The sequence below is a fragment of the Zalophus californianus genome, chromosome 8 (assembly GCF_009762305.2).
Source record: "Zalophus californianus isolate mZalCal1 chromosome 8, mZalCal1.pri.v2, whole genome shotgun sequence".
NCBI lineage: Eukaryota > Metazoa > Chordata > Mammalia > Carnivora > Otariidae > Zalophus > Zalophus californianus.
The window spans coordinates 124,606,936-124,634,201 of record NC_045602.1 but is presented as its reverse complement, the minus strand read 5'-3'; the positions used below and the strand labels follow the sequence as shown (position 1 = coordinate 124,634,201).

The 27,266-nt window shown below is 52.8% G+C and overlaps 1 protein-coding gene across 1 annotated transcript in view; it reads right to left on the bottom strand.

Moving 5' to 3' along the window:
• CCN5 (cellular communication network factor 5) overlaps window positions 1-27,266 on the bottom strand; it is a 57,242-nt gene that overhangs the window by 10,168 nt on the left and 19,808 nt on the right. Inside the window, exon 3 of the mRNA XM_027622368.1 lies at window positions 1,829-1,922. Coding sequence (XP_027478169.1) covers window positions 1,829-1,888 — 60 coding nt within the window. The 5' untranslated portion in view covers window positions 1,889-1,922. The remainder of the gene's footprint in view (window positions 1-1,828; window positions 1,923-27,266) is intronic.

The following is a 27,266-nucleotide window of genomic DNA, read 5'->3' as shown; positions in this document are numbered from 1 at the left end:
GTGAGCTCGGCTGGGGCCGGATGTGTGCACCCTGACACCCAGGAGGGGCCACTAGTAATATCGATGATTGTAGCTAGCATTGGCCATGGGCAAGCCGTGAGCTGTAATGTGCTAATTCAACCCTGCAAGATTAGGTACCAGCTTTGTGCCCACTGGAAGGACCAGGAAACAGAAGCTCAAAACAGTGTGGGGTCAAGGCTGGACTCCCTGGATCTCCAGGCCCTTCCTAACACATGCAGTTTCCCCAGACCCTTGCGGCAGTCACCAGGGGGACGAGTCCTGGATGTGGAATATTCTAGAGAAGAGTTGAAATCCAAGTTGTACCACTGATGGGCTGTGTGACCTTCAACATGCCATTTAACTGCTTCATGCGGAGGGAGCTGTTTCCTTCCCAGTAAGAGGGGTTGGAGACAACCTATCTTGAAATGGTGACAGGGATTAAATGAGGTCACGGCTAGCTCTTAGTCACAGTGACTTTGTCCGTTTCCAGGTCTCTGCCACCTGGCCCTGTTCACAGGCCTGAGCCCAGGAGCCCACAGGCTGCTGGAAGACTTAGAATTCTCTCTCTGAGGATGGTTGTGGCTTTCCATGTTGGTGATGACTAAGTCCTTGACTCTGCATAGGATGCTGCCCAGCTCCCAGGGACAGGGAAGAAGGGAGGGGCGGACCGTGAGTCCGGGACGGCTTCCTTTTGCTCTTTCATTTAAGCCTGGGCCCAGAACCCCAAGTCCCCCATTCCAACTACCCAAGCCACCCACCCAGGCATCAGGTTTTGCTCAGCCCCTTCGGGAGAAGAAACAGCGGGATTGGGATGCCAGCAGGGTTCGCAGCCTTGCTCCCACTCCTGCTCAGGACCCAGGAGAGAAAGGCTCCTGCCGTGCTCTTCAAAGAAGCATGAACGTACAGCGAGATCATGGCTTGTGGTGGGGCCGATCTCCATGGCATGGGGAACTCAGCATTTGCTGAGGGAATGACAGGGCTCGGCAGCTGTGGCCTTGGTCCAGGTAGGGGAAGAGGCACAGGCAGCAGGAGGAGCACAAATGGAAGGGCGCTTTCCCCACCCCCCACACACCCAAGCCTATCCTGGGCTCCACCGCCTCTATTACTCCAATGTTTCTTTGCTGTGTGATTTTAGGCAAGTTGCTTGCCCTCTCTGAGCCTTGCTTGCCCGAAAACAGGGGATAATAATTCCTTATGAGGTTGTTGGATATGTTAGGCAAGGTAGGTATTTCACAAACCTTTTGATAAATGTTCCATAAGAGGAGGTCATTATTCCATGAGGTGTCTCCCCGTCCCCCTTCAGCCGGGTCTGCAGGTCCCTCACGACCAACAGCATTAATGCCCTTGTGGTGGGAACTTTCCCATCAGCTAGACACCAACATCCATTCAAATCCTGGCTCACAGTTAGGCAAAGCAGATTTTATGTTGCGTCTCCCCATTTAAAATGAGGACACCCCCTTCAGCTCTGTAGAAGGGCTCTGGGGACCATGAATAGTCATGGCCCTCTTCTTTGGAACACCTGCCACGTTCCAGGTCCTGTGTGGAGCACTTCTGATGAATTACCATCAGTGGTCTTCACCAAGGCCTCATGATCATTATGGCCATTTAGCTGGGGAAGCAGCTGAGGCTCAGAGAGAAGGGACTCGCCTGAGGTAACACAGCAGAGCTGGCCAGAGGCGAACGTCTGGGCACCGGGGAGGGAAGCTGGACTGTGCCCAACACCGGGAACCTGCAGGAGTTCTTCCAGGGGATCCTTGCAGTGATTTCACACCTCCCCCACCACGCCGAGGAAGTCAGTGAGACGTTTTGGGGCCCGGGGCCCCCTTACCTTTGAGAGGAGGCAGAGGAGGGAGAAGGCCAGAAGGTGGGTCTGTGGTACGCCTCTCATGTCACTGTGTCCCCCACGGAGCCAGCCTTTGAGCCTGGGAGGCAGGACCTGTAAGTCTTTATGTTCCGGCGGCTGTGAGGTCACTCTTGGGCATGCGTGCACACACACACACACACACGCGCGCGTGCGCGCGCGCGCACACACACACACAGACACACACACACACACACACACTCTGGTCTCTGCATTCCCCTTCCTCTCCCCATCCTCATGCTCCCACTGATGAGCCCATTTACCTGAAGATGAGACCGTGGAGGCCACCAAGAGGGGGCCTGCCAGTGTGAGTGTGAGTGTGTGCGTGTGTGTGCGTGTGTGAAAGCCAGAGCCAGTGCCAGTGCCAAGAGCCTGTGACAGGCTGGCGGGGGCTTCTCTTGCTCCTCCCAGCCCCAGGGGGCCTTCCGAGCTGCGGCTGTGGCCGCTGTAGCCCTGCCCCAGACCCCCGCCCAAGCCCCGGGGCGCTGTGCACCCAGCAAGAGCTCCACAGGCACCCCCTTTGCAGCGCTGACCCAAGTCCTCCGAAGCCCCGTGGCCCGGACTCTGGGCAGTTTCAGCTGGGCCTGTGGTTTCTGGCAGGAAGATTGGCAGCCACCCAGAGGCGGGTGTGACCCAGAGCAAAACTTCCCCGGGCGGCCTGTTTGCTTTTGGCACCAAGGAGCCTCCCTCCGGCCTGCTTCCCTGGACTCTGGAAGGTGGCCCAGGGTGGATGAACCTGTGCAGGTTGGACCTACTGTGTGCCAGCATTTGCCGGGCGCAGCCAGATGGTCTGGAAGAACCAAATCCATTTCGTTTAATTCGGTCATCTCTGAGACCCCTCTGTAAGAGCTGGGGACACAACAGTGACCTTGGGACAAAGCCCAGAGTGGGAGATGACAGTGGGGAAACAGGTGGAATTCCTGGGCATACTGAGGTGGGTCCTTGTTCAGACGGAAGGTGAGGGACGGCTGTCCGGAGGAGGTGTCTTTACAGAGAGCCACAGACGGGGCCCCCGGGGGGTGGGGAGTAAGAGATGGCAGAACGTTGCGGGTAGAGAGAACAGTACGTGCAGTACGAAGGCCGGAGTGAGCATGATAATGTGCCCATCCTGGGAGCCAAGGTGTGGCTGGAGCTGAGGGAGGTGAGGAGTGGTGGTGTACGCACGGGAGCAGGACACCCAAATCCAAATCCCCCAGTTTCTGGGGGCATCTCCAATGCTCCAGCTGCTTTGGGTAAGGGGTGTGAGGACAAGGGCTTGGACTATAGAGTTTGGTAAAGAAAATAACAGGGGGTGCCGAGCAGGGCCTGGGGAAGGCTTTGGTTCCCATAATCTCCACCAGGACCCCAAACCTCAAAGTGAGGGCACTGGGCTCCAGAATGGGCGGTGGGTGAGGAAGAAGAGTGACCTGATATAGGGTCAGACTGAGTGACTTGCTGAGGGGGGAGCCTCCCTCCCAGCTGCAGTCCTGGGGAAGGAGTTGATGATGGAGGATGAAGATGGAAATGCACGCTAGGTCTCGGTGGTTCTGGCTGGAGGAGGAGGGCAGGGTGGGGGGGGTGGTGTCCCCAGGCCTGGAGGGAAGCAGGTACATTTGTTTGTCTATCCATGCTTATGCTTATGTTTTAGTCCGAGGCATGCCTAGGGTGCTCTACACCCAGAGTGGATCGTTGCTGAGCAGCCCGCTCCTTTGCACAACAGGATTATTTTCAGTAATAACCATGAGATGAGACAAATAGTTTTCACATATGAACTAAAGTTTGCACTTACCAAATAAAAACAGCCCCCCCCCCCCCCACTTCACGGTCACACTGTTTGACTGTTTTCAATTTTAAGCACAAACCCAAACTCCAAGAACTCAAATAGAACGAGAGAATTGAAATACCTATATCTTCATTTTCACCATCACTCTGTGACCTTGTTGCTTTGAATCTACTGTCAGGGTGCAGAACCGCACCCCCAGGGTTGGAGACAGGGCTGAGCAAGATTCTGAACTGTCAGGAGCTTCTGCTCCCAGTGAATGTGTGCTCCTGAGTCTGTGTGCGCTGGGCAGCTGTCTTCCTAGAGATCTCCAAGTTCTCTACCACGTAGGATAGGTTTACTAAAGGGTAAGAAATTAGGGGGTGCCTGGGTGGCTCAGTCGGTTAGGTGTCTGACTCTTGATTTCAACTCACATCATGATCTCGGGGTTGTGAGATTGCGCCCCGCATGGAGTCGGCTTGAGATTCTCTCTCCTCTGCCCCTCCCCTGTGCGTGCGCTCTCTCTCTCTCTCTCTCTCTAAAAGAAAAAAAAAGGATAAGAAACTAAAATGTGCTAAATTTGAAGCTTAATTAAAATTCAACAGTTACTGCATCAATTGTTTAGAACTTGGACCAAGACAAGATGTTTTCAGGACAAAGTACTTTATGATTGACAGAAGTTACATTTCTATACTGACATGGTTTATATATATATACTGACTTCTCATCAGTTTCATTTTATCTTTAAATTCTCTACAGACCGCAGGCCCCTCTTATTGCCTGCGCTCAGGGAAGACCACTCCCGGGCCCCGTCCTTGCTAGGACCACTGGTTTTAAGAACAACGGAAGTGATTACATAAAGGGCACGCGGAGGAAGCCAGCCCTATGCTAAGTATTTTTTATGAAAAGTGGTGGTTCTAATCTTCACAGTCTACGCCTCAATAAGAAAGGGGAGGTTCAGAGAGGTTAAGTACTTGCCTAAGGTTGCACAGCTAGAAAATAGAGCCAGGTTTTCAGTGCAGGTCCACTGGGCTCCACAACCTTTTGTTGTCGTTTTGATTGTTATTTATTGTGACTACTGCTTATAGAGCTCTCGGTGGCACATATTTTTTAGATCGAGGGAAATGTGCTAGTGTGAAGTGTACCTCTCGATAACTCTTCACGTACGTGCACACCCATGTCACCACCACCCAGAGCAAGATACATTTCCAGAAGGTTCCTCATCTCCCTTCCAGGTACTCACTCTTCTGACCTCTATCACCATTGATCAGTTGTTTCTGGAACCACTCCTCCGTCTGAGGCAAGAAGGAAGACAGGAGCATTTCGGTGTGGGGGGAACTGGCCAGAGGCACACTGCCCAGGGAGGCATCGGAGGGGACAGCCTCTGCCGACAGCCAGGAGGTGAGGCTGCCGTGGGCTCCTGGCGGGGGTGGGGGGGGTGAAGAAGTCACGGGCCAGCGCAGGCCAGGGAGGCGACAAGAGATGAGTGGAAGTGTTGCCACCACCATCCTTCCCCCGACCCCTGCCCCCAGGGGCCTCTCTGAGTCACAGTGTGGCTGTGTGCTCGCAACTGGTCCTTTCTTATAACTGAGGAGGGCAACGTGCGGACAGAGGGAGGCCCTGGGGCCTGGCCAGCTCCGGGGATGGAAGTGTCAGTGGTGAGCCGTGCATACACAGTTCCGAGTGCTGAAAGCCTGCAGCGGGAAGTGCCGCTTTGCTGACTGCTTACACGTGGGCCAGGCCCCCCCAAAACTGCCAAGTTCGGTGCTAGAGGGATGTGACAGTCCAGGGAACCCATGAGTCTCTTGGGGGCTGCTGTAGCTCCCCCAAATAGGACCCCAGAATGAGCCTGGCTGCTCTTTGCGTTACTGGAAGGAAACATGGGCTCATAAGTCCAAAGATCCTGGCTTCAAATCCCGTCACCGCCATGACTGACAGTGCTGGGATTAGGAGGTGCTTCTAGATGCCTAGAGGGAGCAGCATTGAAGGGGCTGTCCCTCTCTGGTGCCCCCCCCACCTCGTGCACTGCACCACCTGGAGAGTGAGTGCCTCCTGAGGAGGGAGGCGCCTGGGGCACAAATGAGTTCATGGCAGCAACATAGAGCCACTGAGATTTGGGCACTTGGGACACAAATGGGGATTTGTGACCTCAGCATGGCCTAATGTACCTCGATTAACAAGTCGGTGAATATTGGTTGCCTGGCTAAATGTGTTAATCGGGGCACATTAGGCTATGCTGAGGTCACAAATCCCCAAATCTCAGTGGCTTGACCCAACGGAAGGTTTATCTTTGCTCCCAAAGAGTCCAATGGAGTCAGGCAGGTCTTCTCCATCTTGGAGCTGAGTCTCTGGCTCTTCCTCCCCACATGTGTGCTGGGGTGTCGGCATCCTCCAGGGGCTCGAGTGAAATGTGGAATCCCAGGCCCCTCCCAGAAGCAGAATCTGCATTTTAATGAGGCCCACCAGTGTTCTGCATGCGTGTTTCAGTTTGGGAATCACCCAAGGTCACCTTGGAGAAGAGGGGTGGAGAAGGCACACGGGGCCTTCACGGCCTCGGACCAGAGGCGATGCTCCTGCATCATTGGCCTAGTCTGTGTCATATTAATTTTATTCTAGGAGTTTCCACATTCTTCTTTGGTTCTCTAGTGCATCGATTTGTTCCCAGAAGCTTGTCTGTTCTGTACAGCTGGACCTTAGTTGGACCCCCGGATACCAAGCTGTTCCCTGTCCTCGGCGGGGTCCCCTCCATCAGGAAGGTCCACACAATGAGCCCAGCGGATGACCAGGACTTGCCCAGGTCTGGGCTCCTGACCCGGAACATGAAGCTGCATCTCTCCAAGGCCTGCCGCCCCCACACTGTCCTTGCTCACGGCCATGTTGGGAGGAGCTCATGGAGTTCCTGCGGGCTGCCTGTGGCCGCGGTCTGCAAATACCCAGCCCCCCGGCGCCTGGCCCTGGCCCCTTCTCCCACACGGTCCCCACTCTGGGCAGGAGTTTAGAGGTCTGCTTCTGACCCTGAGATCCCAAGTGCCACGCTGAGCTCCTTCTCCCACCCCTCGGACAGCCGTGGGCCTTGGACAGTTTAACACTTGGCTTCAGTCTGCGCTGGCCAGGTTCTGCATGCAGGGACCAACACGGTCCTCCCCCAAAGGGGGGCTGGAATGTGGAGCTCTCAGCACACGCATGTGATCACCTCTGTGCACGGCTTCACATAGTACTGTGGCCCGGGGGGCCTGGCAACGAACTGGCCCTCACTGGCTGAGTGAGGGGGTTGGCCCAGGGGCTGCGCCAAGGGTGCAGCTGGTGAAGCATTGATAAGCCTGCTGGCGAGCTGGGGAGCTGGGAGGAAGTCATGCTGGGACATGGGGAGGGCTTTGGAAATCGGCACGAGGGTTTATTTACAGACTTAGTATGCCAAGGAGAAGGCGCTGCACCTGGCACACGTTAGGTGCTAGATATGTCTTTGGTGCATGCATGCATGAATGAATGAATGAACTGGGGGACCAAAGCTCTAATCCTAGCTCTATAGCTGTACATTCCTGGGCCAGTTCCTTGGCCTTGCTTGGCCTCAGCTTCCTCATCTGTTAAATGGGAGAGGGGCAAACTCCATATTTTTTAGGGCCTCTTGGCTCTAGGAATCTGTTTCTATGCCCAAAAGCATGGAGTGGCAGCTCTGATCCAGAGGGAAGCATGGAGGGAGGGCCCTCAGGAATACAGAGTTCCAGAATGTCAGGAGGCACAGGTGGTTCCTATAAACTCATTGATGCCGACTAATTACCGGAATTCAGGAGACCCCACTGAGTTGGAACCAGTTGCTGCTCATGAGGGACTGGGTGTCAGGGCAGAGCTAGCTCTGTCCTTGGCCAGACATCTCTCAGAGGAGGCAGATAATGGGTTAGGTTACTCCCTCCCCATCAGAGAGCCCTTCCGTCAGTGGGGATATTAGTCTTCAGGGACTTACCTCTCACTGTCTGAGTCCCAGTAGGTGCCATTACCTGTCCATATCCATACCTCATCCATCCATCCATCTGTCCATCAATCCAACTATCTGTTCATCCATTGATCCATTTGTTTGTCCATTGATCCATTCAGCCATTGATCCATCCATCCATCCATCCATCCACCCATCCATCCATCCTTCTATCCATCCATCTGTATATCCATCTACCCACGCATTCATTCAACAAACACTGAATTCTTTACGCCCTACTAGTACATAAAGAATTAAAATAAGATCTCTGCCCAATGAGCTCTCGGGTTAGAGGGGAGGAGAGAGACAAGTGGGGGTGATTACGGCACAGTCAGTGGGAAAGCCATGAGAGGAGAGGACCTAATCCAGTCTGGGAGGTGGGAGAGGTGGTTTTGGAAGTCTTACTTGAGGAGGTGACAGCTGAGCTGAGTCTTGAAGCAAGAGTAGGAGTTGTACAGGCAAAAAAGCAATTAAAACAGAGGATGGTAGGGCACCTGGGTGGCTCAGTTGGTTAAGAGACTGCCTTCGGCTCAGGTCATGATCCTGGAGTCCCGGGATCGAGTCCCGCACCGGGCTCCCTGCTCGGCAGGGAGTCTGCTTCTCCCTCTGACCCTCCCCCCCCGCCATGTGCTTTCTCTCTCCCTCCAATAAATAAATAAAATCTTAAAAAAAAAAAAAAGAGGATGGTAGCATGAGAGCAAGGGCCATCTGGGGAGTTGTGAGCAATGGAATCTGGATAAAGCCCGTAGAGCCAAGTAGGAGGCAGACTGAGATAAAGCTGGAGAGGCCTGGCCACAGGGAGGGCCCTGTGTCAGTTGGGGAGGACAGTCGTGGCTGGGGGTAGGAATAGGGACAGAGGCCTTGGACATCCAGGGACAACTGGAGATGTAGAAAAGCTCTGGGTCAGGTATCAGGATGCCACCTTCCTTCCTCCTCTCTACCCCTGAGTGGCCTTAGGGGAGTCGCCTGCCCTCTCAGGGCCTTAGTTCCCCCACTGTGACGTGACAGGGTGGCCCTCTGTGGCCTCTTGGGAGCCTTCCAGCTCTGAGGGAGCCCTTGAGTCACATGTGGTTAGCAAAACTAATGCCCACATGAACATCTGGCCTGGCCTGAGGCCTGAGTGAATTGCTCCTCGTCCCTGTGTGTGTTGGGGGCGGGGAGGGCATTGGTTAGGAGGACCCTGGTTAGGGGCCACCCCTATAGGGCTCTCAGTCATGGCACAGAAGGATGTGCTAAGAAGGGAGTGAGTCACCAGCCAGTCATCAGTTTGGGCCCCAGGGTCCCCAGGTAGAGGAAGGGGAACCCCAATCCTAGCTCCTGGTCACCCCCGCGCCCCCTCCTCAAGACAGCAGACCCCTGTTCAGAACAAACTCCCATACAAACTCTAATATTTAAAGCAGGCCCAAGGAAAATGGTTTAAATGGTTTGGTAGGAAGCAAAGGGTGGGGGTCTTCAGCTGGGGCTCTGGGTCCTCTCCACCCCCCAGCAGCCCCTGGGGCCCTACCACTGTGCCATATTGCCTCTTAAAAGATGGCCTGAAGCACCTCGCAGTGTCTACTGTTTGGGATTCAGACAAAAAGACAGAAGTGATTCAGAAGGAAGGGAGAGACCCAGTCACGTCCGGGCTCTGTCATTCGCTGTGTGACTTTGGGTGAGTCACTCCACCTCTCTGGGCCTCAGTTTCCAAGCCGAGTTGTCATGCGACTTGAAGGGCTGGGGCATAGCTGCACTCAGCGGATGGCAGCTCATCCCGACCGGTCGTCCCCCCAGTTTGCAGGTGCTGGCTTTGGGCGGGGAGGAGGCCAGAGCGGCAGCTGAGACTTGTCCTTCCATCTCCAAGCTGCTTGGGTCTGTCTCCAGGAGAAGCTGTTTCTCTAACCCACAACCCCTCAGAAAGGACCAGCCATAGCCTCCCTCTGGCACAGCCCCTGCTCTAAGGATCCCAAGACCTACCCCCTCAGAGGTAATGTCACTCTGAGACACCAGATGGGCCTACGGGCTGCCCGGGGCTGCAGTGAGAGGCATCTGGACCAGCTTCCAGGAGCCCAGTGCAGGAAGTGGGACAGGGAGGCCCCCCATGCCCCATCCCTCCAGCCCCACCAGCCCCACCAGCCCCAGAGAAAACACTTCATTACTGGAAACCCAGCCAGGCAGAGGGGGTGGAAGTGGCCGTGTGAGAGGAAACCTCACAGGGTCAGCCAAACCTCGGCCCCCACGTGGGGCTGGCTCACTGAGCTGTTTACGGAAACACTGGCCCCGAGGCCAGCCCAGCTGCTGGGCTGGGATCCCCTGAGGCACCCCCAGGCCTCAAAGTGCCAGCTTGGCAGGGGACATCAAAGGCTGCAGCTGAGGCCTCGTTTCCCTCACTGCCCACCTGGGGAGTGGAAAACTGAGGAGCCCCCCAGGGAACAGGGGTGGTAGACATGGGTGAGGTCTTCAGGCCGGCCTTGGGTCCTCCTGGTCCAGCTTCCTGAAGTGGGTCAGGGCACCAGGCCCTTTCTGGACACCCCTGGAAAATGGCATCACTTAAGAGAAGCTCATGGCCAGTGGACTCTGGAGCCAGGCTGCCTGGGTTCAAATCCTGATCTTGGCCCTCACTGGCTGTATTGCTCTGGAGAGTTTGGGCAACTTTTCTGTGCCTCAGTTTCCCCATCTGTAAAATGGGGGTGAGGGTAATAGTATACACTTCATGGAGATGTTGATAGAATGAAATAATCTCATATGTGCCAAGTGCGGCAGGCAGCCCCAATCACTCCCCAAGTGCCATGTTTGTCATGGAAATCTTTTCAGCTTAAATATCTGCTGAGCGTCCACACCATGATTGAGGAGCTGAGGTTACGGAGATAAGTCTGATTTAATTCCTGCCCCAGGGAGCTTCAAGGTCAAGGTGAGCGTTTGGGGGATTGGGGGGGGGAGGTTGATATACCTAATTACCGTAGTCACAATGGAAATGAAGGGGTGAATATCTGCCTCTCCAGTGTCTCTGTTTGTGGGAGCAGGGGCCACACGAGCCCAGTCACCACTCTATCCCTGCATCCAGCACGGAGGCCGGCACCCACTTGGCTGCGGAACCAGTAGACAAACACCTGATCCTTCTGAGCGCTGGAAGGGGGCAGGCCCTGAGCCCAGCGCTCTGCGTGCATGACACCCTTCCAGCTCCTCAGCACCCTGATGTTGTCGGTCGTGTCATTCTTTCTGCATTCGGAGAAGCAAACAGAGGCTCAGCAAGGCCAGCCCAAGGTCCCACAGCTGGTAAGTGGCAAAGCCAGGCCTGAACCCACACCGAAGTTCAGAGCCTGCATTTTTAACCACTAAACTCCCCATCGTCAGTGTGGTATTAAATTGCACAGCAACCCTCAGGCCTGGGAGTTCAGAGCTGTGCCCAGCCCGGCCTGAGAAGATCCGGAAGGATCTTAGGGGAGGGAGGACACTCTAGGCAGAGGGACTCACCTGTGGAGAAGCGAAGAGGCAGGCCCAGACCACTGTCATACTAGTCTCTGCTGCCCGAACTGCTTGTGGACTAGGGAAGGCTGGTGCGCAGGGCTGGGGTGTGGGAGTGATGCGAGCAACAGGGGAAAGGACTGAGGGATGTCTGCCGACAGCCCGGAATGCCAGGAAAAGGTTCCGACTGTCTCGTGGGGTGTGACTGGCCAGTCCCGAGCAGAGTTTGCATGTGACCAGTTGGACGCCCACTCTGGTGGCCGGGATCAAAGATGAATTACAAAGGAAAGAGTTAGGACACAGAGGGGGAAACCGATTGGTACAAATGACAAACCTCAGCATTGTTACTGGAGATGAGCTGTCTCCCCCAGATCAACCCTTACCTGCCCCGTGTTCTACTTCATCCAAAGCAATGTGTGTGTGCCTTTGGGGCCCAGGGCCTGGGCATGGAGTGGCCAGATTTGGAGTCCTTGCAGCCCCAAAACGTGCCTTCTTCCCCAGCCCAGCCTCAGCCCTAGCCCCAGCGATGACCTACTCTTGGGCTTAACCCCACTTTGCCCACAGTGGCTGCCAGCAGGGGGAGGCCCAGAAGGTGTGACCGGGGGCAGGTGCCCACAAGGCTCTCAGCAGCCAAACCTTCGCCCCCCAGCCCACCTGGCATTCAGCCACACGGAAGTTTCAGCTCTCGGACCTGCCATATATGTGGGCTGTGTCCCTGGCCAGGTGCCTGGAGGTCTCCCTCGTTCATAACATAGACAGTCATGAAGGAGAGGGATGTTGTGAGGATTGATCGGGGTCTTGGATGTGGGGCATGGAGCACAGCACTGGCTCAGGGCGGATGCTCTGTAACTGTGAGCTCAGTGTCATTACCACTGCAGCCCGAAAGCAGAAGCCACTGTCTGGTCTGGGAAGAACTCAGAAACCACCCGCTGTGGCCTGGAAAAGCTCAGAGGGCATCTGGGCCATCCCCCTGTCCCCAGGTGCCTGATGCCTGACTTTGCTCGGAGAGGTCGGTCTCCCCCAACGGGCATGGGGGCCCCTGGCTTGAGTCATGCGTCTGCACCTCATGGGGTGCAGGCTGGTGAAAAGCGAAAGGAGCCATGCTGGGCTCCATCATGCAGGCCGTGCCGTTAGACCATGCTGACCTACCCCGAGCTCTGGCCCTCCCTCACAGTCCATCCCAGAACAAGTTACTTCATGTCCCAGTGCTTTGGCTCCTTCGTTTGCAAAATGGGCGTATCGTAGTTCCTGCCTCACTCACGGGGTCACGGTAAGAGGGGGAGTATACACGCTTAGCACGGGGCCCAGCATGTGCGAAGCACATGGTAAGTATTAGCAGTCACCATGGAGCAGGGCTGTAAGTCAGGAAATTCACAGAGATTAAATACCTAGAGAAGGGGGGGGGGTAAATCACGAAAACGGTGCAGTACGCACAGGTGGTTGAAGATGCAGGCCACTGAGAGAGCCGGGAAACAGGGCAGTGGCTGGAAAGGGCCCAGCCTCCTTCTGGAGAACAGTCAGTAAGAATAACAAACAAGCAGCAGCTTTTCCCAGAGTGAGCCCAAGGCGTGTGCTAGGCACGGTGCTCATGTGCTCTGCACAGAAGAGCTCATTTCTGTCCAACAACAACCCGGGGAGGAAGGGCTGGGCCTAGGGTTGGCAGCGACATGACAAGGGGACATAATTTAAGGGACATGGACTCTCTCCTGCCTCAAGCCTGCACCTCCTTAAATGTTGTGTCCTGGGCACCTGGCTTGCCTCATCCTAGCCCCAGACCTGCTGTAAGTTGGGATAATAATTAGCCCCATTTGATAGATGTGAAAACCGAGGCTTTGCCAGGCTGGGCACCTGTCCAGTGTCACACGACTAAGAAGAGGCCGACTCCAGGACTCAGATTTTGAAGCTGAGGAGCGGCCTTCCAGCCTAGGAATACAAGGTCCCAGTCCACCTCCCCAGAAGGCCCAGCGACCGGGAGAGCTGCCTGGAACCGCCCTCCTCTGGCTGGCCCAAGGCGGCCCAGAGAGCTGGCCTCGAGGGCAGAGGCCTGGAGATTCCACCCCACATTCCTGTGGGTTAAGTCTGGGGACCCAGGCTCCCAGCGTCAGCCATCACGTTCCCCAGAAAGAATCTCTACTCATAACAAACCCCAAAGGTCACTCATCTGGGAAGGAGCGTTCTGTCTCCACCCCTGGGCAAGGGAGAGGGCCCCAGCTTTTACGGAGACCACCCAGGTGCCTGAATGGGGATGACCTGCTTCTGGCTGGTCTGTGCACCCCTCTCCCTCCTCTGGGTCTCCTCTGTGGAAGGTGGTTGGACGGGACAGGTGGGCAGAAGGGACGAAGGAACACCCCAGTGGAGGAGGCCCCCTCAAGAGCTCTAGTGTGGGAGATGCCTGGGCTCTGGACTCAGCCCCCCTCTCACCGCCTCCTAGCTGTGTGGCCTTGGACACGTTACTTTACCTCTCTGTGCCTGTTTCCTCTTCCAGAAATGGGGATGATAATAATACCGACTTGCATGAGGATTAATTAAACGAGATCCATTCATTCAACAGCTCTTTATTGAAGGCCTACCAACTTCCAGGCAGTGAATAATAGAGCAATGAATAGAAGAGACAAAACTCTCTGCCTTCAAGATTTTAAAGAGGAAGTATCATGATGAATATTATTTACTTCAGAAAATGCTGGTACCCAAAAAAATATAATGAAGCAAATACAGTAAAATGTTAACAGTGGTTAAATCTAGGGGATGGGCAAAGAGCAAATGGGTATTTTCTATGCTTTTCTGTATGTTTGAAATATTTTATAAATACAAAGTGAGAAAGGAAAAGAAGTGAGATAGAGAAAGAACAGAAGGAGGGGAGGAAGGGAGGAGGGGAGGAAGGAGGAGGGGAGGGCGTGCGTTTTCCCTGTGTCTGTGTCTCCGTGCGAGGTGGCTTAGGCCCCCGTGGCTTAGACACACCACGTGGCCATTTCATCTTTTGATGCCTTCCTCACTCTACTTGTGGATTCCTCAGAGCTGTCTGGGGTCATGTTGACCCACAAAATTCAAAAAATATTCACTCATAGCTTCTTCTCTGGCTCCCTGCCCAGCTTTCTTGTTTGGGAGGAGGAGAAGTGGGGGCGGGGGGGGGGGAGATGTGCATCCGTCAGGGTTGGCTAGGTCCCGGTACGGTAACAACCACCCCCAAAGCTTGTTTCTCAGTTATTCATGCTGCGTGTCCACTCAGGCCTCTGCAGCCCAGCTTCACAGCCCCTCACCCCAGGACCCAGGCCGATGGAACAGCCATCATCCCAAAGGCTTTTGAAACCTAAAAAGTGATGCTCTGCTTTCACTGAAAGATCCCTTCCCCGAGTCAGTAGGTGCCCCACAGTCCAACCATCTGATGGGGGAACAGAAAACACAGAGGGGGAAATGCATACAATCCTAGACTCCTATGTTTTGAGTATTGTGCAATCCTAAATCAGAGTCCAATCATAGTTTTTCAAAACTGAAAGTTCTTTGAATCCAGTATCATTTTTCAAGCAGGAGTTACCTCTACAACCTTCTTCAGAGAAGAAGACTGGCCACCAGTCTTTGCTTGTACTTTCCCAGGACCGAGGAACTCATCACCTCCCAGGACAGCCTACTCTGTTATGGATCAGCTCAAAAAAGTTTTGCTTTTATAAAGTGAGTCAAACTTTCCCTCTCATGGGCTCTTCCACTCCAGATCCTGGTTACTTTCCTAGCAGAGCAGAGGTGCAGCCATCAGCAGGACAACCTTGGAGACAGGCTGAACTGACAGCCAGCTTTGGGGAATGAGTTCAGGAGACCCTGAACAGCCCTGGGGGCCAATTGTAATGTTCCTCCAATGCCTGAGGCTCCACCCTCAGAGTCTGGGGTCCCCGTGAGGGAGGCTTATAAACAGCAGAAAGCATAAAGGCTTGGACTCAGGCCTAGGATCAAATGCTGACATCTTGACCCTGCTTGTAGGCAAGTTTCCCCACCTCCCTGAGCCATGGTTTCCCCCTGTGTTCGGTAGGAATAGTCATAGGAACAAGAGCACCATCTCCCGTGCAGGACGGCCGTGCACATCCAGTGGGCTAATGAAAGTAAACACCTGCCGCAATGCCGGGCACATAGTAGGCGCTCAACTCGACCTGGGTTCGGATCCAGCTTCTGCCTCTTCTTATTTGCTTCACTTCCTTGAACTTCAGATTCCCCATCTCTCCAATGGGGTTAATAGTCCTCACGCCTCCCAGGGTCTGGTCAGGATTTGTTTTAGCTCATGTTCACTGATAACTTGCTAAACTCTTGACCAGAATTGGACATTTAATCCTCTACTGAGTAGGTAGAGGATTTATAAGCACCCCAATGTTAGTAATGGAGAAACTGTGGCACAGGGAGGTTGTGTTGAGTGACTTGCCCAAGGTCATGGGCTGGTGAGGTGATGGAGGCAGGATTGGAATCCAGGCAGTTTGGCCCCACACAGACACTGTGTATGTCAAGGGCCTGGCACATAGTAGTTGTTCATTCTGTGTTTGAACTGCTGTACCTTCTCCATCCCTTCCCCCAAATAAGCACAATACCATATGCAATGGCTTAGGTGTTTTCAGCATTCATTCCTGAGCATCGGTCAGTTAGGAGATTTTAGGCTGCAAGTGATAGAATACCCACCCTGATATCCCTGACTTCAACAGTAAGGACCTTTGGGGTCAAGAAACCCACAGGCTGGGTAGTTCCGGGGTTGGGTGGTTCAGAGGCTCAGTGACGGCATGCAGGATTCATACCGCAGCTCCAGCATCCTCAGTGTGTTGGCTTTAGCACTCAGACTTGGCGCCTCATTGCCTCAATACGGCGGCCAAAGTTTCAGACATCATATCCTCACGCAACCACCTAAAGGGGAAGAATGGAGGGACTTCTCCCTGTGCAACCTCTTAAACTCAAGGCGAGCCCTCCTCAGAAGCCCCCAGCAGACTTTGTGTCTCCTTGGCAAGAACTGGGTCATTTCTGTGGAAGCCTGCTAGTGCTTACCAACAGCCATTTTCTCTCTGGATGCACAGCGAGGCTATAGTTCCCAGCCTCCTTTGCAGTTAGATGTGGCCATGTGACTGAGTCTGGCCAATGGGATATGAGCAAAAATAAATGCATCGTTTTCAGGTCTGGCCTATGATCCTTGTGCTCTTGCCCCATCTGCCTGCTGAATGGAGAGGACTCTGGGGATGAGGAAGGCAGAGTCACAACAGGAAGAGTGTCAGTCCCTAAACGGCTACAGAGAGCATAGTCCTCCTGCCAAGACTTCTCATACCGGCATGGGAGAAAAAAATCAGACATTTGTGGCAGAAAGCTACTGAAATCTTGGAGGTATTTGTCACAGTGGCTAATAAGACTTAACGCAGCCAATACACATGCCCATCCCTGAAAACCAGCCAAGGGGACTGGAGAACCTTGAATGGCTTAGTCCCTGGGCTGGGGAAGAGATTTCTTGAACACCATGCCCACCCCATACTAGAAGAGAGGCAAGGCTCTAGAGAGAAGGTTGGAGGCCAGAGAGAAAGTAGGCAATGGGTCCTGGACTGGAGCTGGATCAAGGGCCCCAGAAGGATGGAGCCTAGGAGACGCTGCCTTCCTCCCAGGCTGTTGCTAAGGGGAGCACGTACAGGGAGGGGGAGGCTTCTGTAGATAGCCAAATTTGTCTGGGCTGACCTGCTGTCAGTGGGGTCACCATCCCCTCTGTTGCCTCAGCCGTCTGGCCCACACCCTGTGGATCATCCTGTGGGCGGCAGAGAACCAGGGAGGCTGTTGAATCACAGCCCATGGGGCTCCGCTTGAGGAATGTGGGTTTCTGAGAGCCGTGTATTTGGAGACCCTTGGCAAGTGGACTCTCCAGAGCCTTGGGCTGGGCGGGCTGAGTGGGGTTTGCTCAGGCTGCTTCTGCGGCCTCAACATGGGGAGGGGAACTTGCAGGGTGGATGAAGAGGCCCGATATTAGCATCTCGATTCCACAACTTTCTAGCCTGGTCCACTGGACAAGTGAGCTCCCCTCCCTCAACCTAAATGCAGGGGAGGAAAGTGGATTCCTTCAACCTGAGTGAAGATGGAATAAAATAATCAACGTGAGGTGTCCAGCCGAAGTCCGTGAGCCCAGTTAGCGCTCCGTATGTGCTGGCCGCCGTGGTTAAGGCTGCTCCAAGCCTCCGTGTTCCCACTTGAACAATGGGCACAGTCAGGACCCCTGCCTCCACCTCACAGCTGTAACCAGATTCAGCTGAAGTAGTCAATCATTGCGCTTCAGTACACAGAGTCCACAGGCACCCTGCCCTGGGTTCAAAGCCAGCTCTGGCCTCTTCACATTTTATGACCTTGAGAATGCCATTGAATTAAGGTTTGGGGGCTTTTGAATGGTATAACGCTGGCTCCTAGCTCCTGGGGGGTGGTGCAAGGGGACCAGGTATGTGACGTGCTCAGCCCTAAGCCTGGGACTTAGGAAGGGCTCAGGTAATATTATATCACTATTGGTCTCAGGATTTTGCAAAGTACAGAGAGGGCTGTAAGTTGAAAGGTTCTTAGGTCAATCTCCATGAGATACCAAAGAAGAAAGTTCCACCTTCCCCTTGAGGCCCTTTGGGTCCCCCTTCTTCCCTGCCTCAACTGCTCTTCCAGAGCTCAGTTCCTATACCCTCTTCCTAGAACCGGAACCACATGGGAGGCAGTGTGTCCCAGGGCTGGGAGTTGGGATCTTCCAGTTCTAGTCCAGCTTCCACTGCTCTCTGGCTGTGCGGCCCTGGACAAGTATATCACCCTTTCTGAGCCTTCTTAACAATCGTGTGAGGCAATGGGACCGCGGGCTCTACCCAAAGTACCATATGATACGACATTCACGGACTCCTTCCTCACAACAGCCAGTGGCCAAGGAGCGAGGGTGTGGCTCCCTCGCAGGCTCGGGGTCAGGGTCACTGCTCTGTGTGGAATCTGGTCTCTGCTGCTCAGAACTGCATCTCCTGATGCCTGGAATTCCACCATGAGTGACTCATGCCTTTGGGAAGTCGTTGCCCGCACCCCACTGCAGCAATAACAGCCTTCACAGAGAGCGTCCTCACTACACCATCTCGCTGGGTCTTAGCACGCTACCGTGAGGTGGGCAGCGACATGAGGAAAGTTTGAATCAGATGCAGAAAGCAATGTGTCCAAAGCAACACAGCAGGTCAACGGTAGAGCCCAGAGTCCTCGAGTCTCCTGGCTTTTTGGTCAGTGCATGTATCCCCCCAACAACTTTGCTTAAAAATGCTGCTCTGGATATCCGTGCACCCATATTTATAGCATTACTCCCAAAGGCCAAAAGGTGGAAGGGGCCCAAGTGTCCATGGATGGATGAATGGAGAAGCAGAATGTGGTCTCTACGTGCGATGGAATAGTATTCAGCCTTAAAAAAGGAGGACATTCTGACCCAGGCTACAACATGGACGAACCATGAGGACGTTCTGCTGAGAGAAGAAAGCCAGCCACAAGAGGACCAATACTGTGTGATTCCACTTATGTGAGGTACCTAGAGCAGGCAGGTTCATAGAGACAGAAAGTAGAAGGGTGGTGGCCCGGGGCTGGGGGAAGGGAATGAGAAGTCCGTGTTTAATGGGAACAGACTCTGAGCTTCTCAAGACGAAGAGAGGTCTGGGGATGGATGGTGGCAATGGTAGCATAACAATGGCAACGTGCTTAATGCCACAGGACTGGACATTTTGAAAAAATGTTAAGGTGGAAAATTTTATGTTTATGTATTTTGGCAAAATTTAAAAGTTCCAGTTTTTAGGGGCACCTGGGTGGCTCAGTCAGTTGAGTGTCTGACTCTTGATTTCAGCTCAGGTCGTGATCTTGGGGTCATACGATCGAGCCCCGTGTCAGGCTCTGTGCTCTGTGGGGAGTCTGCTTGTCTTCCTCTGCCCCTCCCTCAACTCCCTCTCTCTCTCTCTCAAATGAATAAACAAATCTTCTTTTAAAATTTAAAAATCACAGTTTTTTAAAGAAGTGCTGCTTCTGAGAGGAATATGGGGAGGCCCTAACCTTTTTAGGACATGTAACTTAGTTTATCATGACTTGTATCAGTCAGATAGGCTAAGTCATGCTGCTGTACCAAACAGCCCCCAAATCTGACTTCTGAGTCAAACACTCACTGCACATTACTGCCTTACACACTATACCCTGTGCTCCCTGGAACACTCTTCCTCGCTGTTCTAAACATCTCCCTGTTCTGTCTGCAGCCTAGGCCCGGGATAAGGCAATGGAATCGGTCAGATTCACCCTTGGCTGGCTATGTGGCTGTGGGTAAGCCACTTAACCTCTCTAAGCCTCAGTTTACTCATCTGGGAAATGGGGACAATAACAGAAAGTATCTTGAGGAGCATTTCACATGGCTTAAGGCATGTAATGTTGTCAGGCTGTGGGTATATTTAAGCCTCGTGCAGAGTTTGGCACCCAGGCAGGAATGGGGTAGGCTTTAGTCTCCCTCCAGCCAGGCCCTCAGCCTGACCAATCCCAGGATAAACACCTTCTTCCAGCCAGCCTTGCGTCAGGGCTGGGGAATGGGTGGGACGGGAGCCAGAGGCTGCAGAGACAGTTGTCTCAAGCCTGAAATACTTTTCTCCCCAATAATCTGTTTTCAATCTCTCATTCTTCTTCCCTTCCGCCCCCCCCCACCCCCCGCCTTTTTCAAACCCATCCTGCCAAGGAACAAGCATGTAAGTGTGCGTCAGCCCCAGGTCTGGCCAACATCCCACCCTTTGGGAATTTCTGCTTTAAATAGTAGGGCATGGGACCGTTTAATATACCATGTGTGTTCCAGCCTCCACACCTTTGCATGTGTTGTTCCTCCTCCCTGCCGTGCCTTTCCCCGTCTCCTGGGTCTATTCCGATTCTGCTCATCACCTGTCCTGCCGCAGCTCCTCTGATCACTCCTGCAGCCCCTGTTAACACACCTCCCCAGGTCTGCACACGTGTCTTGATTTCTTGTGTCCTCTAGGTACCTAATGCTTTTGAGGGTACAGATAATGTCGTCCAGTTCTTTGCAAAATCTGAGCTTCCTTGGACTGAAGAGTGCTTTCATCACCACCATGTCAGGGGGAGGCAATTATGATTGTTATAGCTCCATTTTACAGATGAGGAAATGGAGTTCCTGGGAGCAAAAGTGAGTGGTCGCGGGCGCCTGGGTGGCTCAGACGGTTAAGCGTCTGCCTTCGGCTCAGGTCATGATCCCGGGGTCCTAGGATCGAGCCCCACATCGGGCTCCCTGCTCCGCGGGAAGCCTGCTTCTCCCTCTCCGTCTGCCTGCTGCTTCCCCTGCTTGTACACTCTCTCTCTCTCTCTCTCTGTCAAAAATAAATAAAATCTTAAAAAAAAAAAGTGAGTGGTCGCACAGTTGGGGAGTCAGGACCTCTAACCCTGAGAAGAGAGGCTCTCACTAAGCACCCTCACTGGGCTGAGCGCACAGGAGGTGTGTGTCTCCATGTGCATCAGCAAGGGGGTGGGGGGCAGGTGTGGCTGAGACAAGTAACCCTGCCTCATGCATGGTTCTTTCTGGACGCGCAGCTGGCCTACATTTCCCAGCCTCCCTTGCAAGGGAAGCAAGGCCTTTTTGGTAGACTGGTTATGAAAGTGGATCCAATTCTCCATTCCTGTTGTTCCCATGCCCCTTTGCAATGTGACTTTGACCTAGCTCCCCTATTCCTCTTTTTCCTTCAAATATGGGTTGGCCGTGGATCTCTCTTTGGTCAATAGGATGTGACAGAAGCAAACTTGTGCTAGTTCTGGGCGTGGTCTTAAGAGACTTTCGGCTTCTCTCTCTCTCTCCGCTTTCTCTGCTTCCTCCCTGGACAATAGGAGAACACATGGAATGGACCCATGTTATCTCGACAGCTTTTAGGTAACAGACAGTTCTCCTGCCAATTTCAGTCACAAACATGGTTTCCACTCAAATTTTCAATGTCCAGTCAAGATATTCAGGGGAACTGCCAATTCGATTTGGGTTTAGACTCCCCCCCCGCTTCTTCCCTGTAGTGGGGAAGGCAGAAGGTGGAATGGGGGGCTCCTTCTCCATGCCTCCTCCCTGCCCCTGCAGGTGGGGCCGAGGGGGCTAGGCGGAGGCGGTCAGGGGAGAGGAACGATCTTACCACAGCGGCCGCCATCCTGGCTGGCTTCCAGCGCTCTGGCAGCAGACATTTCAAGTTGCCCCTTTTCCATCATGGGATGGTGTTATGGGCTCCATGAATTTGGCCATTGCTGCAGGCTCCTCTCACCCTTGACCTTGGTGGATGCACCTCTCCTCCTGGGGGTCACTTGCCACTCCTTGCTCAGCCCTAGGAATCCCACTTCTATCTCCAACTTCCTGGGATAGGACTCAAGATGACCTCCTGCCAGGTCTCCCCACCCCAGCCCCACCTGTTCCAGAAACCCTCCCAAGTCCGGAGCCCAGCATCTGGATGTGCAGTCTCTGCTTGGCCTTCTCAGGTTGGGGGGTGGGGGTCCCTCAAGCCTCTCTTTCTATGCAGTACCTCCCCCTTTCTCTAAGTGATGAGGTGAACACTGGGGAGACGTGTCCTGCCCGCTTCCTTTATGACTCCTTTGTACATGGTGATCTGGGCTAGAATGTCACTTCTGTCCTGTCTCCACATCTTCTGTTTAACATGTTGATATATTTAAGCAAATGGAAACACTCCTTACACTCTGTTCTTCCCTTGACTTTTATTACCCACTGTATCTCAAATATTTTTCTCACCCTTCCTTATAGACACCTACCTTTTTAGAAGTTTTAACTGTGGGGCGCCTGGGTGGCTCAGTCGTTAAGCATCTGCCTTCAGCTCAGGTCATGATCCCAGGGTCCTGGGATCAAATCCCGCATTGGGGTCCCTGCTCCGCGGGGAGCCTGCTTCTCCCTCTCCCTCTGCCTGCTGCTCTGCCTACTTTTGCTCTCTCTCTCTCTTTAATTAAATAAAATCTTTTTTAAAAAAGAAGTTTTAATTGTGGTAAAATATGCATGCATAATATAAAATTTGCCATTTTAACCATTTTTCAGTGGTACTAAGTACATTCACATTGCTGCACCACCATCACCATCATCCATCCCCAGAAGCCTTCTCATCTTGTAAAACTGAAACTGTAGGCTTTGAACAACTCTCCCCGTGCCTCCCCACCCCAGCCCTGGTGCCCACCCTTCTGCTTCCTGTGTCTGTGACATTCCTCGCCCTGGGTGCCGCTTCTAAGTGGGACCATTTGTCCTATGACTGGCTCATCTCACTGAGCACAATGAGCTCAAGCTTCATCCATGCTGTAGTCTGTGTCAGAATTGTCTTCCCTTGTACGGCCGAATAGTATTCAGTGATTATATAAACATGCTGCTTGTTTATCCACGACTGGACACCTCAGGTTATGGCTCCTAGAATCACGCTGTTAAGAACATGGCTGTACAAATATCCACTCTAGACCCTACTTCCGATTCTTTCAGGTATTCACCTCGAAGAGGAATTGTTCAATGATACAGGTGATTCTATTTTTAATTTTTTGAGGAACTGCCATGCTGTTTTCCACAGTGGAGACTCCATTTTCGGTCCCACCAGCAGGGCACAGACGTTCCATTTCTCCCCATCCTCGCCAACACTTGGTATTTTCCTTGTTTTGATCAGAGCCAGCCTAGTGGTGTGAGTCGGTATGTTTCTAAGGTTTCGCTATGATAAGAAACGGCAGTGGATCATCTTGTACATGCTTTATTTCACGCATATGAAACTATATCTGTAGTTTGATTCCCAAAACTAGAATTGCTGGATCAAAGGACTTGGGTATGTTTTGGGGAACTTCTTACGGAAGCCTAACCTATACACCAAACCGAGCACCAATCCTGAGTGTTTAGCTTGGTGAATTCTCACAAAGTGATGAGGCTCCTGCAGCCAGGGCCTGATCAACAGAACCCTGTCGGTCCTGCAGAAGCCCCCTCGTGGCCCACAGAGAGGAGCTGACTTCTGACATCACGGGTTAGCTTTGCCTCGTTTGAACTTTGTGTAAGTGGACACACACCATATGTCCGGTGTTGTGTGTGAGCTTCATCCACACGGCAGCAGGCACGTGGTCACTCATTCTTACGGCACTGTTCTATGCAAATACACCAAAATTTGTTTATCCCTTCTACCATTGATGGGCATTTGGGCAGTTCCAAGTTTGGGGACATTTAAAACAGTGCTGCTATGGAAATTACTAGTAAAGTGCTGTTCGGTAACATCTACTCCAATACACACTCAAGAATTGGAAGCAGGGCCTTGAATAGGTACTTGTACATAAACATTCATCTCAGCATTATTGACAATAGCCAAAAGGTGGAAAGCAACCCAAAGGTCCATCAGTTGATGAGTAGATAAAAGGTGGTACGTAAATACGACGGAATATCGCGCTGCCTTCAAAAGGAAGGAAATTCTGACACGTGGTGTACTGTGAACCTTGAAGACATTATGCTGGGTGAAATGAGCCCGACTCAAAAGGGCAAATATTGTATGACTCGCTTACCTAGAGCAGTCGGCTTTAGAGAGGCAGGGACTAGAATGGTGGCTTCCAGGGCCTGGGAGGAGGGAGGAATGGGGAGCAGAGCTGCTGTAGAGGATGGTGAAAAAGTTCTGAAGGTGGATGGTGGGGATGGTTGCACAACAGTGTGAATGTACTTGATGCCACTAAGCTGTACCGTTCGAAATGGTAAAAATGATAAATCTGATGTTATGTGTATTTTACTACAAAAAAAATTTGAAGCCACAAATGCAAAGCACCGATGTAACTTAAAATTTTCTAGCAGACACGTTTTAAGAGTAAACAGAAGCAAGTATAATTAACTTGAAAAGTTATTTAACCCAATCTATCAAAAATATCATTTCAACACAGCATTGATATAAAAAAAGCTATTAAAGAGTTATTTCACTTTCTTTTTTCCACACTAACAAAATTTCGTGTGTATTTTATACTTCCAGAGCATCTCAACCCAGACTAGCCAGCTCTGAGTGCCCCATAGCCAGATGTGGCTGGTGGCCACCGTACTGAATAACGCAGGGCTAGTACAAGTTTTTATACTCATGTATTATGCATTCCTGTTGGATGCACGTGAACTTGCAGTTCTTTTTTTTTTTTAAAGATTTTATTTATTTACTTTGAGAGAGGGCACAAGTAGAGTGAGCTGCAGGCAGAGGGAGAAGCAGGCTTCCCGCCGAGCAGGGAGCCCGATGCGGGCCTCCATCCCAGGACCCTGGGATCATGACCCGAGACGAAGGCAGACACTTAACTGACTGAGCCACCCAGGCGCCCTGAACTTGAAATTCTACCAGGTTGCCTTCCGCACATGTTAAACCAAGTTTAATCCCCAGCAATGTATGCGGGCGCGTTTTCCTCGCCTGCACAACTGCCAATTGGATAGATCCACAAGGGCTTTCTTGTTGTGGATTTAACTCAGGTTTCTCTGATCAGGAGCGAGCTAAACATCTTTTTATATGTTAAAAGCCATTGTGTTTCCTTTTCTGTGAACCACGGGCTCGCCTCCTTTGAGGGCTGTTTTGTATTCCTCTGCACACGGCTCTGTGCTCCCCAGGCCCCACGTGAACCTGGGACGCCAGGAGCGTCCGCGGCCAGGTGTTTCAGAAGCCCGGCCAGGTGTTTCAGAAGCCCGCAGTAGCTGCCGCAGGCCTGTTCCTGCAAGAATTCCGGCCAGGAGTCTGGGAAGCAGAGCTTATCTTTGAGGGCACGTCTCCCTCTGCTGGCAGCGCTGAGTTTCGCCTCCTCTGGGCCGGGCTGCTGGAGCCTGGCTTGATTGCACGTCTACTGTTTAGGGCCCTGTGACCTGGGTAAGCATCCTCAGCTCTCTGGGAGCGCCACCTCCTATGTGTAAAATGGAAATCGTCAGCCATCCCTCTGATTTCAGGTTTGCTGGAGGAATAATCAAGCGATGGGACCAGAAGGAGCCTCCCAGGGGGTGTGGCACACAAGTGCTAAATAAAAGGTAGCTGGGGGGTGGGGGGTTGATTGTTTTTTACTCCTGGAGGAGTGAGAAAGGGTGGCGTGGAGCCTAGTAAAGCTGGATGTTCACGGGTCCACCGCTGCCCAGCCAGCTTCTATTTCCTGCTCTTCACAGCAAGGGGCTGGGACGAGTGCCTGGGCCGGTCACACCCGTACCATCCCATGCCTCACCTGGACCCCCACCTTTCCCCACACAAGGCTGGGCATGCAAGAGTGTTGAACAAATCCAGGCTGAACACCCACTGAGGCATTTGGACTCTACTAGCCTGGACTCTCCCTCCCAGGGACCCTGGAGACAGGAGCACCCGAATGGAGGGGACTCCTATGGTCCTATCACTTGAGCACCAGCTGTTTGGTGGTGCTGGGTGAGCGCGGTTTCGCCCGAGCCAGTCGGGCCCCTGCCACCTCTCCATAGGTCTCTGTCGTCCTACGTGACATTCACCTCTTGCTTAATTGACGATTACACTCAAATCCTCCCTCTGCTCTAAAACCATAGAGCCTCCACTGCTTAAGAAATCCAGATTGAATGTCACTCTGACATTCAAGGCCACCATGGCCTAAATTGGCTCTCTCTGTACAGGAAGGCTTCCTTGACGATGCTCTCTCCTATGAGCGCCAAGGGTTTACCTCCCAGCTCTGCCCCCGGCCAGTGATGTGCCCTTGGTAAGTCATTTTCCCAAGTCTCCGATTATTTTTATCAAATGGTAATAATGATTCCCACCTTGAGGGAGGGACTGCAGGAATGACATGAGATTAGGTGTCAAAGTGCCTGCACATGGCAAGCACTGGCTTGGCGAACACCATCAGCGGCGGCAGGAGCAGCTGACCTCCCCACGCAGTTTTCCCCGGGTCCCTGGGGGATCCAGAGGTTTGTGCTCTTTGCCCACCAGAGAGCACCCGAAATCACGAACTTGTCCAGTGTCCTGACCCTGGCTAAGCAGGCCCCCAAGCTCCCAAGGAGGTAAGAGTGAGGGGTTTCTGGGCTCAGAAGAGACCCCTAAGACTGTCTAAGAGCCTGGCAATTATCCTGTGCTCCTAGGCCTGGTGCACCAAGACTCCCCAGACCCTGAGCTTCAGTAAATGAAAGGCTGGCCGGTCACCATGCCCAAAGCCCTACCATCCATCCCTGGCTGCATCCCACAGCTCGAGACAGTGTGGGCAGAAGAGCGCTGGCTTCTGAAGCTGGCTTCTCACATTTCTGCTGTGTGACCTTTGGCAAGTGACTTGACCTCTCTGAGCCTCAGCTTTGTTTTCTACAAAATGGAAATGTTTCAGCTCCCTAGAAGGGAAAGGCCTCTGTGTGCAGAGGGCTGGTCATGATTGCTTCTGTTTCTTTCCATCAGGTATGCTACAGGGTAATCAGCTGTTTTCTGCTGATCACAAATGCAATGGACTGATTACTCCAAATGCTTTTTAGAGCATCTCACCATGAGGCAAGCCCTGTACTGGCTTGATTAGCAAAAATGAAATGAGTAGTTTTGTTAGGGGTGGTGAGATTCTGGGTGATATGTCTCCCCCACCTCAGCCCCTCTGTATTCTCCAGACTCTTTTATACTGTTGATGCATAATGGTAGACGAGGGAGAAAAAGAAGGAATAACGGGCACCTATTATGCACCAGATGTTTTTACTTTATCCTCCCTCCAACTCCATAGGCTCCATGCGGGCAGGGACTGTCTGCCTTGCTCACTGCTATATTTTCTGTGCCTAGCACTGTGTGTGGCACATAGTAGGTCCTCAATAAACATTTGTTTAGTGATCAAGAATGATTTGTGCAAAGTTTACAAATGAGGAACTAAGGTTCAGAGAGGTTGCGTGACTTGTCCATGGTTACCCAGCTAGTGGGATGCAGGGCCCATGTCCTCAGGAATTTCTTTCTACTCAGTGCCTGTCCTTCATCCCCAAACCCCCTTTGCCCAAAGCAGCTTATTTTGCAAATACGTACTCATGTAGTACTTGCTAAGCAATAATCCTAAGGGGTGGGTGTTAGAATTTCCCCCATTTTATAGGTGGGAAAACCGAGGCACCCATCAGTTAACTAACTTGCTCAGATCACACAGCCAGTAAATGGTAGAACCAAGATTGTAAGCCAGGCAGTCTGTCACTAAAATGCTTGCCGGTGACCACTATGTGAAGCCACCTCTAGGTGTGAATCTTGTCTTCCTGGTCCCTTGGGGACCCCTGGAGGACCTGGATCGTGCCTTCTTTTGTGCGGCCCCTGGAGCTCCTGGCACAGGGTTAGGCATAGTGTCTG